The following is a 12,116-nucleotide window of genomic DNA, read 5'->3' as shown; positions in this document are numbered from 1 at the left end:
TTGGCCAGTCTATATGTGGATTAAAGTCACCCATGATTACTGTAGTACCCTTGTTACATGCATCTCTAATTTCCTGTTTGATGCCATCCCCTACATTACCACTACTGTTTGGAGGCCTATAGACAACTCCCACCAATGTTTTCTGCCCTTTGGTGCTTCTTAGCTCCACCCAGACTGATTCTACATCTTGATTTTCTGAGCCAATATCCTTTCTCACTATTGCTCTGATTTTATCCTTTACTAACAACGCCACCCCATCTCCTTTTTGCCTTTCCTTCCTAAATATCAAATATCCTTGGATATTCAGCTCCCAAGGTCACCCTGCAGCCATGTCTCCGTAATCGCAATTATATCATATCCGTTTACATCTATTTGTGCTGTTAATTCGTCTACCTTATTATGAATGCTTTATGCATTCAGATACAATGCCTTTAGATTTGTCTTTTTAACATTTTTAGACATCTTAACATTTTTTTGTACTATGGCCCTATTTGTCTTATTACCATTTTTTCTTACCCGGACCCCATTTATTAGTGCACTCTTTTGTTTGTACGCTCTGTCCCTTCCTGACACAATCTGGTTATCCTTACCCCAATCACTTTCCTGCACTGCTTCCTTGTCTTTTCTCTTTAGCATTCTAAATTTCTCTCCACCGGGACCCTCCCCCCACCCCCCGCTTATTTAGTTTAAAGCCCTATTTAACGAGCCATCTCCTGGCTTATGGTATTGAAGGCTTTTCATTTATCCCTGGTAAGAAATGTTTTATTTGTATAAGTCATCATGATTAAATTAGCAATAGCCCTTTCCATTCCTAGCATTTAATCATACTGATTCGATCATGAGGACATATTTAAGGCAGTTCTTTTAAGACCCATCTCCTACAAGCACTGTTAGCTACCACTCCACAAGCCACCAATATCCTTAGAAGCACTTCTTGGTGTCTTGATGCTGCAGCAATCCAGGCTGGATTAACAATGGAAATGATCTAAGTAACTGTAACGTTCCTCTACCTCAGTGCTTCACCCTTTGATATACCTTCTGTCTCACTATTTATATCCTCTTGATGGGTATATCTCGGATGATGCTTCAATAGGTCATGAGAGTCATTGAAGCAGGTGCTGGAATGGACATTCTGGAGCTGCCACACTATTTATTAGATCCTTCTTTCTGTAAACAGCTAGCACCTGTAAGGGACACAAAGGTCATTCACTTTTGGAGGATGCACTCTTAGTTGTGATTCAGAAGTGACTGGCAACTGATAGGAGGCCTTACAATGAATCAGAATGTTTAAAAACTGTAATTATTCAGAGTACTGTAAATGAGTCACTGCATTAACAACCTGATCCTGGCACCTCTCCTTCAACTTCCCAGTTTCCCCCTCACACTTACTTCATTGTCTGATGTTTGCCACGGCACTTCTTTGCCGCTGATTAATAAGGCTATTGATTGAATGTCACCCAGATAACTGCAGACATTCCAGGGTTATAGTGCCTTCAGGTGCAGGCTATGCTGCAATCTCCACACTTTTTGCTCCAATATTATCACCTTTGGTCTCAAGTGGGATAAGGAATAATGAAATGGCGGAAGAGGGATGTGTGAAAGGGCTTGGTGAGGAATCTGATACATAGGCCTAGAAATTCAGTTGTTTGCGCCACCAGTTTGCGCCCAAAGAGGCCACTCAGAGGCTTTAGCGCCACTGGCCACAACCACCGCGATATTTAGCAGGGCGCTAATGGCGGCGTTAGCCTGTAGCACTGCGCCGCCACCGATGATGTCATCGGTGTGCGCAGCACCCCGAACGCCATATTAGGTTGCGCCCGCCCCTTCCGCGCCGGCCGCAAATAGCGACCGGTACACAGGGGCCAACCTGTGGCGGTAGTGGCGCGAGTTAAGGTGGAGGTGCGGCCGGCCGCTTTTTCGGCGGCTGCCTGCCCGCACCTCCGTCCCCGGCCTCCTACACCACCCCCCCCGCGGCATTGCCGGCTGTTTCCCGAGAGCCCGGCACTTCTCCTTGGTGCCGGGCTCATTTGCCGGCACTCGCGAGCGGGGATCGCGCTGTTGCAGCCACCTCCCCCTTAACAGTGGAAGGCCTGCAGTACCACAGCATGCCATGCCGTGCCGCAGCGGGTGGCGCTGCGGCACTTTGCGCGCTGATATTCAGTTTCAGTGCCCCAAGCCTCGTTTAGCGGCCGGTTTCCATTTGGGGCGCAGAAACTGAATATCCCGATGGCGCAAGTGGCTCCACGCGCAGCGGTAATTCCGGCGCCCAGGCGAACTTGGCGCCCCAAACTGAATATTTAGCCCATATTATCCATCTCATTAATCTCTTTATTTACACTGTGCAGACACAGATGGTGCGAAGGTGAGTAATCCTTCCAGCATTATTTCAGGATCTGCACAGGGACTCTTGCCTTCACTTACCTTAGTCAACACCAGGTCATTAAAATGTTTATGGCACTGTAATGCATACATTCCCAGGATCACCCTTTCATTGTTTCAAGACCCCAGCTATGCCATTAATACTTCCAGACTCCAGGACCTCCCCTCAGAGCTCCAATTCCAGGGCTGCCTCCCATGCTTCCAGAGAAAGGACTTTTTCTTCCCAATGGTCCCAGATCCCAGGAGCTTCCCCAGCACTCTAAGGACGCCACTCAGCAGTGCCCTGGGCTCCAGCCTTCCCTCCTCATACTTATAGATCTCAGGACTTCCCTCATTGTACTGCTAGATTCTGTGATTCCCCTTCTCGGTGCTGACAGATTCTGGGCCTCCTACTCAAATAAATCACAGCTGCTGTTAATGCTGATAAATCAGGATCCCCGACAATATTATTTGGCATAACACCCCTCTTCTTAGAAATCCTCGTCCGGATTGTTAATAATGCAACAGGACATCAGCTTGTATATATATTTTTTTATTCGTTCCTGGGATGTGGGCGTCACTGGCAAAGCCAGCATTTATTACCCATCCATAAATGCCATTGAGAAGTTGGTGGTGAGCCACCTTCTTGATCTGCTGCAGTCCATGTGATGAAGGTACTCCCATAGTGCTGTTAGGGAGGGATGCTTTGTCCTGGTTGGTGTCGAGCTTCTTGAGTATTGTTGGAGCTGCATTCATCCAGGCAAGTGGAGAGTATTCCATCACACTCCTGACTTGTGTCTTGTAGATGGTGGAAAGGCTTTGAGGAGTCAGGAGGTTAGACACTCGCCGCAGAATACCCAGCCTCTGACCTGCTCTTGTAGCCACAGTATTTATGTGGCTGGTCCAGTTAAGTTTCTGGTCAATGGTGACCCCAGGAAGTTGATGTTGGGGGATTTGGCAATGGTAATGCCGTTGAATGTCAAGGGGCGGTGGTTAGACTCTCGCTTGTTGGAGATAGTTATTGACTGGCACTTGTGTGGCGCGAATGTAACTTGCCACTTATCAGCCCAAGCCTGAACGTCATCCAGGTCTTGCTGCATGCGGTCATGGACTGCTTCATTTTCTGAGGAGTTGCGAATATATATGTATATTATATATAAAACAGTCTTAAGACTACCACATATTCTGACGAAAGGTCATCGACCTGAAACATTAACTCTGTTTCTCTCTCCACAGATGCTGCCTGACCTGCTGAGTATTTCCAGTATTTTCTTTTTATTTCAGATTTCCAGCATCAGCAGTATTTTGCTTTTGTGTTAAGACTACCACATTTCTGGCATATTCTAGACATTACACAAATGAAAGGAGAAAACAATTAGGCCACCCCAAATATGGAGTGTTAATGGCAAAAAAATGGGATTTATAATATTATGATACTACAATAGTATAGTATTATTTATACAAATACACAGCACTAAAAATATAAGCAATTATGAGTTGTGACACCAAAGAAAGCTGCACTAGGGAAAGGCATGATCACCTAATAGTCAGAAAAGTTTTACACATGCAAGACTTTACAAATGTGTACTTTATCTACCCAGATAAACCAAAATATAAATTAAAATAGTTTTTGCAATCTGAAATGAACAATATGTGGAACAGATTTTGAAGATTTTCTATGTAAACAGTAGACAACTGTGCAATATTGAGACAACAAAAAATCCACACAGAGTCAGAGTCATTACATACAATAAAAAAAATTATTTATTCTGTTAGCTTGTTTCTGTAATGTCTTACCATTATTTACGGTAATATTAGCATTATTTTGCATGCAGTTCACTAATACACTACAAGTCAATAGGCTTAATAAAAGGAGTTTACATTTAACTTCTCTTTGTGTAAGAAAACACAAAATAACCTGGGTGTGATTAAAGATCAACTTTGTTCGTGTGAAAAAAACCGTGGACCCATTTTCCATTTCAAACAGTTCTAGTGCAGTATGAATCATTTCACAAGACAAAAAGGTCCATATAAATGGACACCGTAAAGGATCAAGGATTTTTGTAGCAATAAGAGTTTCCTTGATACCTTCAATGCAGGCAGTGTTTTATATTTGAATAATGTTTCTCTCTCATGTTTTTTCTGGATATCACTTTGCAGAAGGAAGTGAATCATGGTCCTAATTTTGGACAAATTAAGTTTTGTTGTACTAATATGTGCATTTATTAAAAAGTAAAATAACATTGACTGTCCTTTTGTTTCTTTTTTTGGGAAATTCATTGATGGAAAGTGCTATGGATCAACGTTAAAAAAAAGTGTCTGTAGTATTGACCTGAAGTAATTCTCATTAGCTTTTTATATGTACAAATGCTGAAAAGTAAAATAAAATGAATTTTTACAGTATTTATATTTTTTCTTAGAAAATTCAACCACGTATTTTGAGCATTTCAAATAATTTGCAACATATCCTGTAGAGTCTGATCTTACAGCATACAGTATCAATTTGAATCAGGAAACTCAAAAGAAAAAAGCTTCTTAACTGCAAACTAGGAGGAGTGAGGTCTTATTGAGCAATTTCTCAGTTTACCACTGGCTTATGACTTCCCATTTTTCAAACATTTCTGGACAGTGGAAGGAACAGTGTAGAGCAGCAAAGGCAATATAAACATGCACCAGTGACAGCATCCAAACTATGTATAATGATACAGAATACATCATATTACCTGGCAAAAGCTTGCAAACTAGACTTAATGTGGTGCATATTTGATGCAATGAATGCTGTGCCTGGGTTACTTTTTTGCTCAAACATGCACCACAGTGTGAAGTAACTATTTACACAACAGGGGGATTTATTTGTCATGTACAATGTCAATCTTGTTGAAAGCTGAAGATGGCTAAACAATACTGCAGGATAAAGCAGAGCAATTATTGTAAAGTTCAATTTTGGTCAATTTAGTTTTGTTGGGCAGGTCCCTTCAGGGTTTCTTGGTTTATATCCACCCATGGCAGTATAAAAGGAATAAATAGTGATTGTGTCTCCAGAACTTACACTAAAATTGCAGCTGCTGAGAGTTGTTTGTAAATGTTCCACATAAAAATACCCATCAACTCTCAGTTTAGGGGTTATAAATAACTAACAGGCACATATTAGAACTGTTCAAATATAACACAACACATTTAGTAAAGCACCTTGGACATCAGGGCCACCCTGAAACACTAAATAGATAAAAATATTTTGTTTTATTTGTGAGTTAATGATTCCATGCACGATGAATGAGTGCAGCATGCTTCCATGCAAAACATTTTTTTACATGTTAAACACGTTTTCCTAAACTTTGTGGGGTGATCCTCTTACCTTAAAAGTAGTGCTTGAAACCCCTTCCCAAAAACATAAAGCCCCCCATTTAGAAAAATAGTCACATATAATATATAACTCATGAATTATAAAATAATGTGTGAATTGTTATGGGCCTGGTATAAACTGTGGAACTGTGGCAATTGGAATGCAAAATACAGGGATAAAAGATACTAGTGTTGCACATTAAATGACACACAAACATGTAAAATATTCTGGTCCCTTTGTCTCGTCCTTACAGTTTTAGTAGCCATTTGACTCTCCTCTTCAGCAGTGCCAATTGGTAATGGAAACAGTAACCTCCCATCCAGGTTGCTGACTCCCCCCTGCTGTACAGAGTCACAGTCTTCTGATGAGGGTCACTGCCTTTTTTAGGCACTGACCTCATAATGTATTAATTGAGAGTTTGGCATAGATCTCCAAATGGAGTCTTGTTGATACAGTTGGGTCATGCTTAAAAGGCTGTAAACAATGTCATACAAGTGGATTTTTAAAATTTGTTTGCATTTTACTTTTTATACTCCCTTACATCTTTGCCTCTGTCTTCTTTTTCTTTCTCCTCTCTGGCTTTCTCTGGTTTTGTTACACTGTCGTAGGATGGTGGAGATGTGGTGGAAGGAGTCATATCAGTTTTGTCAGTCGTGGAGATTTCATTAAACTTATCTATTACCATTTCTTCTTTACCAGGTAAAAGCTCACTTGCTTTACCTTTTTCTTTGAACATGAAAGAGGCTTGTTTCACTGTTCGCCTAATCAGATAACGCCTGAAAGCTCTCTGAATTATAGTTGCAGACACATGTTCCTGTTTACGTCGTAGAGTGGTTGTAATTGGCTCATATGATATCTTGGACGGATTGGATGCCATAAAGCGTTCTTCCATCTGTTGTCGAAGAGCATCCATTTCTCCACCCTCACCCAGCACACGCTTTGTAAATGCGAACAAGATATCAAGACAATGAATTCTATCTCCACTAACCATGGGCAAGTCCATAGCTATAAGTTGTATTCTATTGGGTTTTGCCACACGAAGAGGTGGTTCCAAGGCATCTGCAAAATCATGCAATCTACCATACTCCATAAATTGAGTTGCATCTGAATCAAACTTTTCCCAAACTTCATAAAACATCTCAAAGTCATCCTCACTCAGTGGTTCAGCACTTTCCTCTGTAGCAACACTGAAATTCTCCAAAATAATCGCAATGTACATATTTATGACAATCAAGAAAGATATTATGATGTAACTGACAAAGAATAAAATTGCAACTGGTGGGTTACCACAATCTCCTTTGATAGGGCTGCCTGGGTTATGTTTTGTTGGGTTACAGTCTGGTGGCCCACTGTTTAGAATTGGAGCCAGTAACCCATCCCAGCCAGCAGATGTAGTGATCTGAAACAGGCAGATCATGCTGTTTCCAAAAGTTTCAAAGTTGAACATGTCATCAATACCAGACTCCTTCTTCACATAAGCAAAATTAGACATCCCAAATATGGCATAAATGAACATGACTAAGAACAGCAACAGACCAATGTTGAACAAGGCAGGAAGTGACATCATCAGTGCAAACAGCAGTGTACGGATTCCCTTAGCGCCCTTGATTAAACGTAGGATACGACCAATTCTGGCAAGTCGGATAACTCTAAATAATGTTGGTGACACAAAGTATTTTTCAATTATGTCAGCTAAGAACATGCCTAAAAGAAAAAAAAAATATGTATTAGGCACAGTTTTGCCTAATTAATTTTAGTGTGATAATACATATAGGATCATTCATAATCTGAAATATATGTAAACAGCAACACATTGAAGGGTTGAGAAAATGTAGCAAACCACAAGAGCAAAGCTCAGGCTGATTTTTAATCATCTCAATACCAAGATGATTTGCCTTGGGCCAAATTCCATTGCATATAACATACATACAAACTTTAAAGATTTACAGTTTTTCACTAAATGCTTTCTATTTTTCCATTTATGATAAAGTATCACAGCAGACAGTAATAAATGTTAGATCCTTATGTCAGAATTGTGAATTTTTCCAAGCATTGAAATTGTACCGCATGATTTGACAAATAGCGATACTGAGATTTATTTAACTGAATGAAATGGGCCAATACCAAAATACCACAGCCTCTATGCTAACATAAACAACTGCTAATGAAGCTTAACTTTACATTTAAGTAAAACTTTGTGTTAACATTTCCAATTGTTTTCTGCATTACATTAATAGTTGAACAATACTACTTTAATTTAATTCCTTTCAAAATTAATGAGTGACAATTACTTAAATTTTTATTTTAGATTTGCAGAATATAGTGTATTTTTGAACTTTCTGCAAGCATTTATTAAGTTTTGTTAAATAGCACTGATGTCACATAACTTTTCACATAATAATTAAAATTGCTAGTATTTAGTCAAATATCAAAACCAGTACATTCAATTCTACCGGAAGCGGGAGAAGCAGGCCCGGGCCGTCGGACCGTGGAGCCGGCGACGGTGAGGTGGAGGCCGCGGCGACCAGAGGATGTGTTCGGCGAGTCGGGCGAAGGCAGCGCAGCGCATCGAGCAGCAGCAGCAGCCACGACGACTCGCAGTCCGACTGGGAGGAGGGGAGCCGGGAATGGTGGCCAGAGGGTGAGCGGGAGAAGCAGGCCACCACACGTGGAGCCGAGCCGACAACAGTGAGGAGGAGGCCGCGGTGACGAGGAGGACGGAGCGGCTGAGGGACATCGTGCTCCCACTGCCACTGGATGCCAAAGAATTGACTTTCTGAACACAGCGCTGTAAAAATAGCTGACGTGTCCCTACGGGGAGTAAGCATTCCATTGTACTAGTACATATGGCAAATAAAATTGAATTGAATTAAAGACAGAAAAACTTGGAAGGAGTAATTATTTTTGAACATTGACTTAAAGCCAATAATATTCTTACCTATAATTGAAAGAATGACCACCACAAAGTCAAAAGTATTCCAGCCTATTGTAAAGTAATAATAGCGGAGTGCAATCAGTTTAAGCACACACTCGCTTGTGAAAAGGACAATGAAAACCAAGTTGATCCAATATAAGATGTTGTTCATCTCTTTATTTTGGTCATCAGTCTCCACCATCATGGTGACCATGTTAAGGCAGATGAGAATCATGATGGTAATATCAAAGACTTGCTGGGTTACAAAATCAAACACCATTCCTTGGATCTTGTTCTATAAAATAAGGTAAATAATACCTGATAAATTAATTATTCTTAGCAGCACCTGCAAGGACATAATAACATCATATCTTTCAACATATACAGTCTTATGTTATGTACTTATACTGTACAAACATCAAAAACTGAGTGTTACAATAAAACAGTGGTGCCACATTTTTCAGATCAATTATTGTCCAAGTGTATTTATTTGCTAATACAATCAAAAGAAAATCTTAAAGCATGAAAAAATGTCATGAGCTGATTTGGTTACACAAAGCTTGTTCACTGTCTATGTGTATTGAAAGAATAGATTGCTTTTATTTGTATTCTAGAGAGTAGAATTGGAAATATTGGTTGCATTCTTTAAATTATGACAGAATAGTCTATTTTTACACTTTAATTTATCTTGCATACACTCTCTGTCAACCGAGAAACATAACCGGAAACATAGCAGTTCACTTTAAGAAATCACGATCTCCTGAGAACGCCGCACAGATCCTTTAGACGCGACCTTTGGCCTCCTGTTGATTTTACCGCCGGAAAGAGCATGTTGCACGGGAGCTTCTGCACTGTGCTCATTTAAATAAGCAGGCTGTGACGTAAGGAAACTACTAGGCACTTGGTCTAAGCGTTAAACAAAGCTTTAATCAACTGTTTTACAACATGGAGATCTAATTGTGTCCTTCACTAGTTCCTGTAAAAGAATGTCCTGAGCAAGCTGGGCCCATGCCCGAGTATTTATACTCTCCCTGGACAGCGCCACCAGCAGGCCGCCCAGTAATATTTCATAAGTCATTTCCACATGAATGACAAGATTCATGTCAGGCTGCCTGCACTCGTTTTACGAGTGGCCGGGAACCTTGACCCGCGGTGGCATCGCCCTTTTCAGGCTTAATCGAATTTCTAGGCCTTAAAGTATTGTTATTTTTCACAGAATTTTGCAATGATGATTACCATGGTTTTCAAACCTTTCTGTTTATGGTGCCCTTCACAAACACTGCCCCCAGTCAAATCTTCTGAAAGATAATATCAACTTTGCAAAGGACAATAATGCTGTTATTAATACTGGTCAATCTCCCATGGTAAGTCAGACAATACGGTCGCTCTTACTCGTCTGCTGTCTTTGTGATGTTGTTTCTATCTTTATCTTGCTTCTTCTGCTTCTCTCCCTATCTCTTCTTTCTGCTTCTCTCTTTGATCTCTCTGCCATTTTTCTTTTTTTTTACTTTCTGGTGATAGGTGATGCATGCAATGGCGTGGTTTGGTGGGGAAAGGCGCCCCTAATGGCTGCAGACTGCATTTGGGATGGATTTGCAGGGATAATGTGGCCTCAGTGGTTCTCTTCCTGTCCCTTTCTCAATCACTCATGTTTCTCCCCACCCCGTTGCTCCCAATGCATTCTTACTCATTCACCTTCCCAATATCTGCTCCCGTTCCTATCACCCATCGCTCCCACCACAACTCTTACCTCTTTCCCTCTGAACAACATACTCAAATCTTGTATCCACGTCACCATCCTTTTCTCTGCTGTCACTACAGCTCACATCCTACATTCCATCCCTCCTACTCCCAATTGCTTCCCCCAAGAGCGGTTTAACGGGAAACTCAATTTAGTGAAAACAAAATTAAATCAAATTATAAAGAAAGATTGTCTGCATTCTCTCCTTCCTCTCACTCTCTCTGATCCAAGTCTCTTTTGTGTGCGCTCGCTCTCGCACACACAAATGTAAGCAATAATTAACAATTACCTTCTGTAATTGTCTACAAAAAACAATTGCGACATGGTAATTAGTTGGCTTCAAAATTCAACGAAAGAATGACTCTCTCCCATCGCTCTCTCTTCTCTCCCTCTCCCATTACTCGGAGTCAAGGCTGTCTGTCTTTCATTCTTTCACAGTTTATAACTAAAGTTTAAAGAACATAAACAAAAGCGACTACAGGTACATAATCAGAACATTGCCATTTTTTTCTCATGCACACACACAAAAACAATATAAATTTTACCTCAAGAAAGCTTTTCAAATTTGTCCCTTTGTTTTTCAAAATTATTTGAAGAAAAGCTGTGTGTAAATTGCTAGTAGTTAAAAAAATGTTCCATCAGTACAGCTGTTTGAATGGTACTGATGCATCCTGGGAAATTAGGCACACGACACATGTTGCAGGTCCACATTTACCTGCAACACTTGTAGGTGCTGCTAGAATAGGTATTTTCAATGTTATAGGTGTCATGGTTTTGCCTATCACTTAATGCTTGATGTCTCACAATAGTTGCTGTTGTAAACTGAGATTGCAAGGTAAAAAAATCCTGCTTAACTCTGCATGTGGTTACAGGCTTTGACCACTGGGAGTTGCTATAGAGCGGTTTAAGTTTCTGAGCTTATAGTTTGTCAGCCATATTGGTAAAGAAAGTGCAGCAGATAATTTTAAATTTAAATCTCATTTTCAAAATTAAATCCCTTAATTGGCTGCTCTGCTAGTGCCCCAGCCTGTATCTCTGCTGCCCTCCTTTCTCCAAATCAGCTGCTGTACTGGTGGCCCAACTGCCACTCCCCTGGTTCTGACCCAATGTTCCCCTTGTTCAGAGGCTACGCTGCTGTTTGACTCGGCTGCGACTCCTCACCTCCCTCCGCTAGTCTTCTGCTCATTCTCTGTTCAATTGCTGGGTTGTTGGGTTTTCAGATTGTAATTTTTTGAAATTCCTGGACCCTTTCATGGACAGTCGCTGCCTCAACTATAATTTTCTTTGAATTCCTGGGCCCGTTCTCAGGCTGGTTTCTGCCGCTACTTTTTTTTTTTAACTCTTAGGGCTGTTCTTAGTTGCTCTCTACCCACCATTAGATTTCAGTACTTTTATGATTTTTTTTAACGATTGATTCATCGCTTTGAGGAGTCCTGGAAACTGCACTGAAAGATTATGTATGAAGTTTCACTGTTATAGAATCATAGAATGGTTAAGCACAGGAGGCCATTCGGCCCGTCGAGCCCATGCCGGCTCTCTGCAAGAGCACTTCATCCAGTCCCACTCCCCCACCCTTTCTCCGTAGCCCTGCAATTTTTTTCCTTCAGGTACTTATCCAATTCCCTTTTGAAAGCCACGATTGAGTCTGCTTCCACCACCCTCTCAGGCAGTGCATTCCAGATCCTAATGACGCGCTGCGTAAAAAAGTTTTTCCTCATGTCGCCTTTGGTTCTTCTGCCAATCACCTTAAATCTGTGTCC

General features: G+C 41.0%; 1 protein-coding gene across 3 annotated transcripts in view; it reads right to left on the bottom strand.

Annotated features, from left to right (window-relative positions):
* Positions 1-4,104: 4,104 nt before the first annotated feature.
* scn1laa (sodium channel, voltage-gated, type I-like, alpha) overlaps positions 4,105-12,116 on the bottom strand; it is a 199,902-nt gene continuing 191,890 nt past the window's right edge. For all 3 annotated transcript variants that reach the window (XM_085986444.1, XM_085986442.1, XM_085986443.1), the window contains exons 25-26: positions 8,640-8,910; positions 4,105-7,405 (exon numbers count right to left, since the gene is read on the bottom strand). In XM_085986444.1, coding sequence (XP_085842570.1) covers positions 6,222-7,405; positions 8,640-8,910 — 1,455 coding nt within the window. In that variant the 3' untranslated portion in view covers positions 4,105-6,221. The remainder of the gene's footprint in view (positions 7,406-8,639; positions 8,911-12,116) is intronic.

Source organism: Somniosus microcephalus, chromosome 4 (assembly GCF_052327205.1).
Source record: "Somniosus microcephalus isolate GS21.2 chromosome 4, FLI_Smic_1.0, whole genome shotgun sequence".
Classification (NCBI taxonomy): Eukaryota; Metazoa; Chordata; class Chondrichthyes; order Squaliformes; family Somniosidae; genus Somniosus; species Somniosus microcephalus.
Note: the sequence above shows the minus strand (reverse complement) of the source record. Positions and strands in the feature narration are given on the sequence as shown.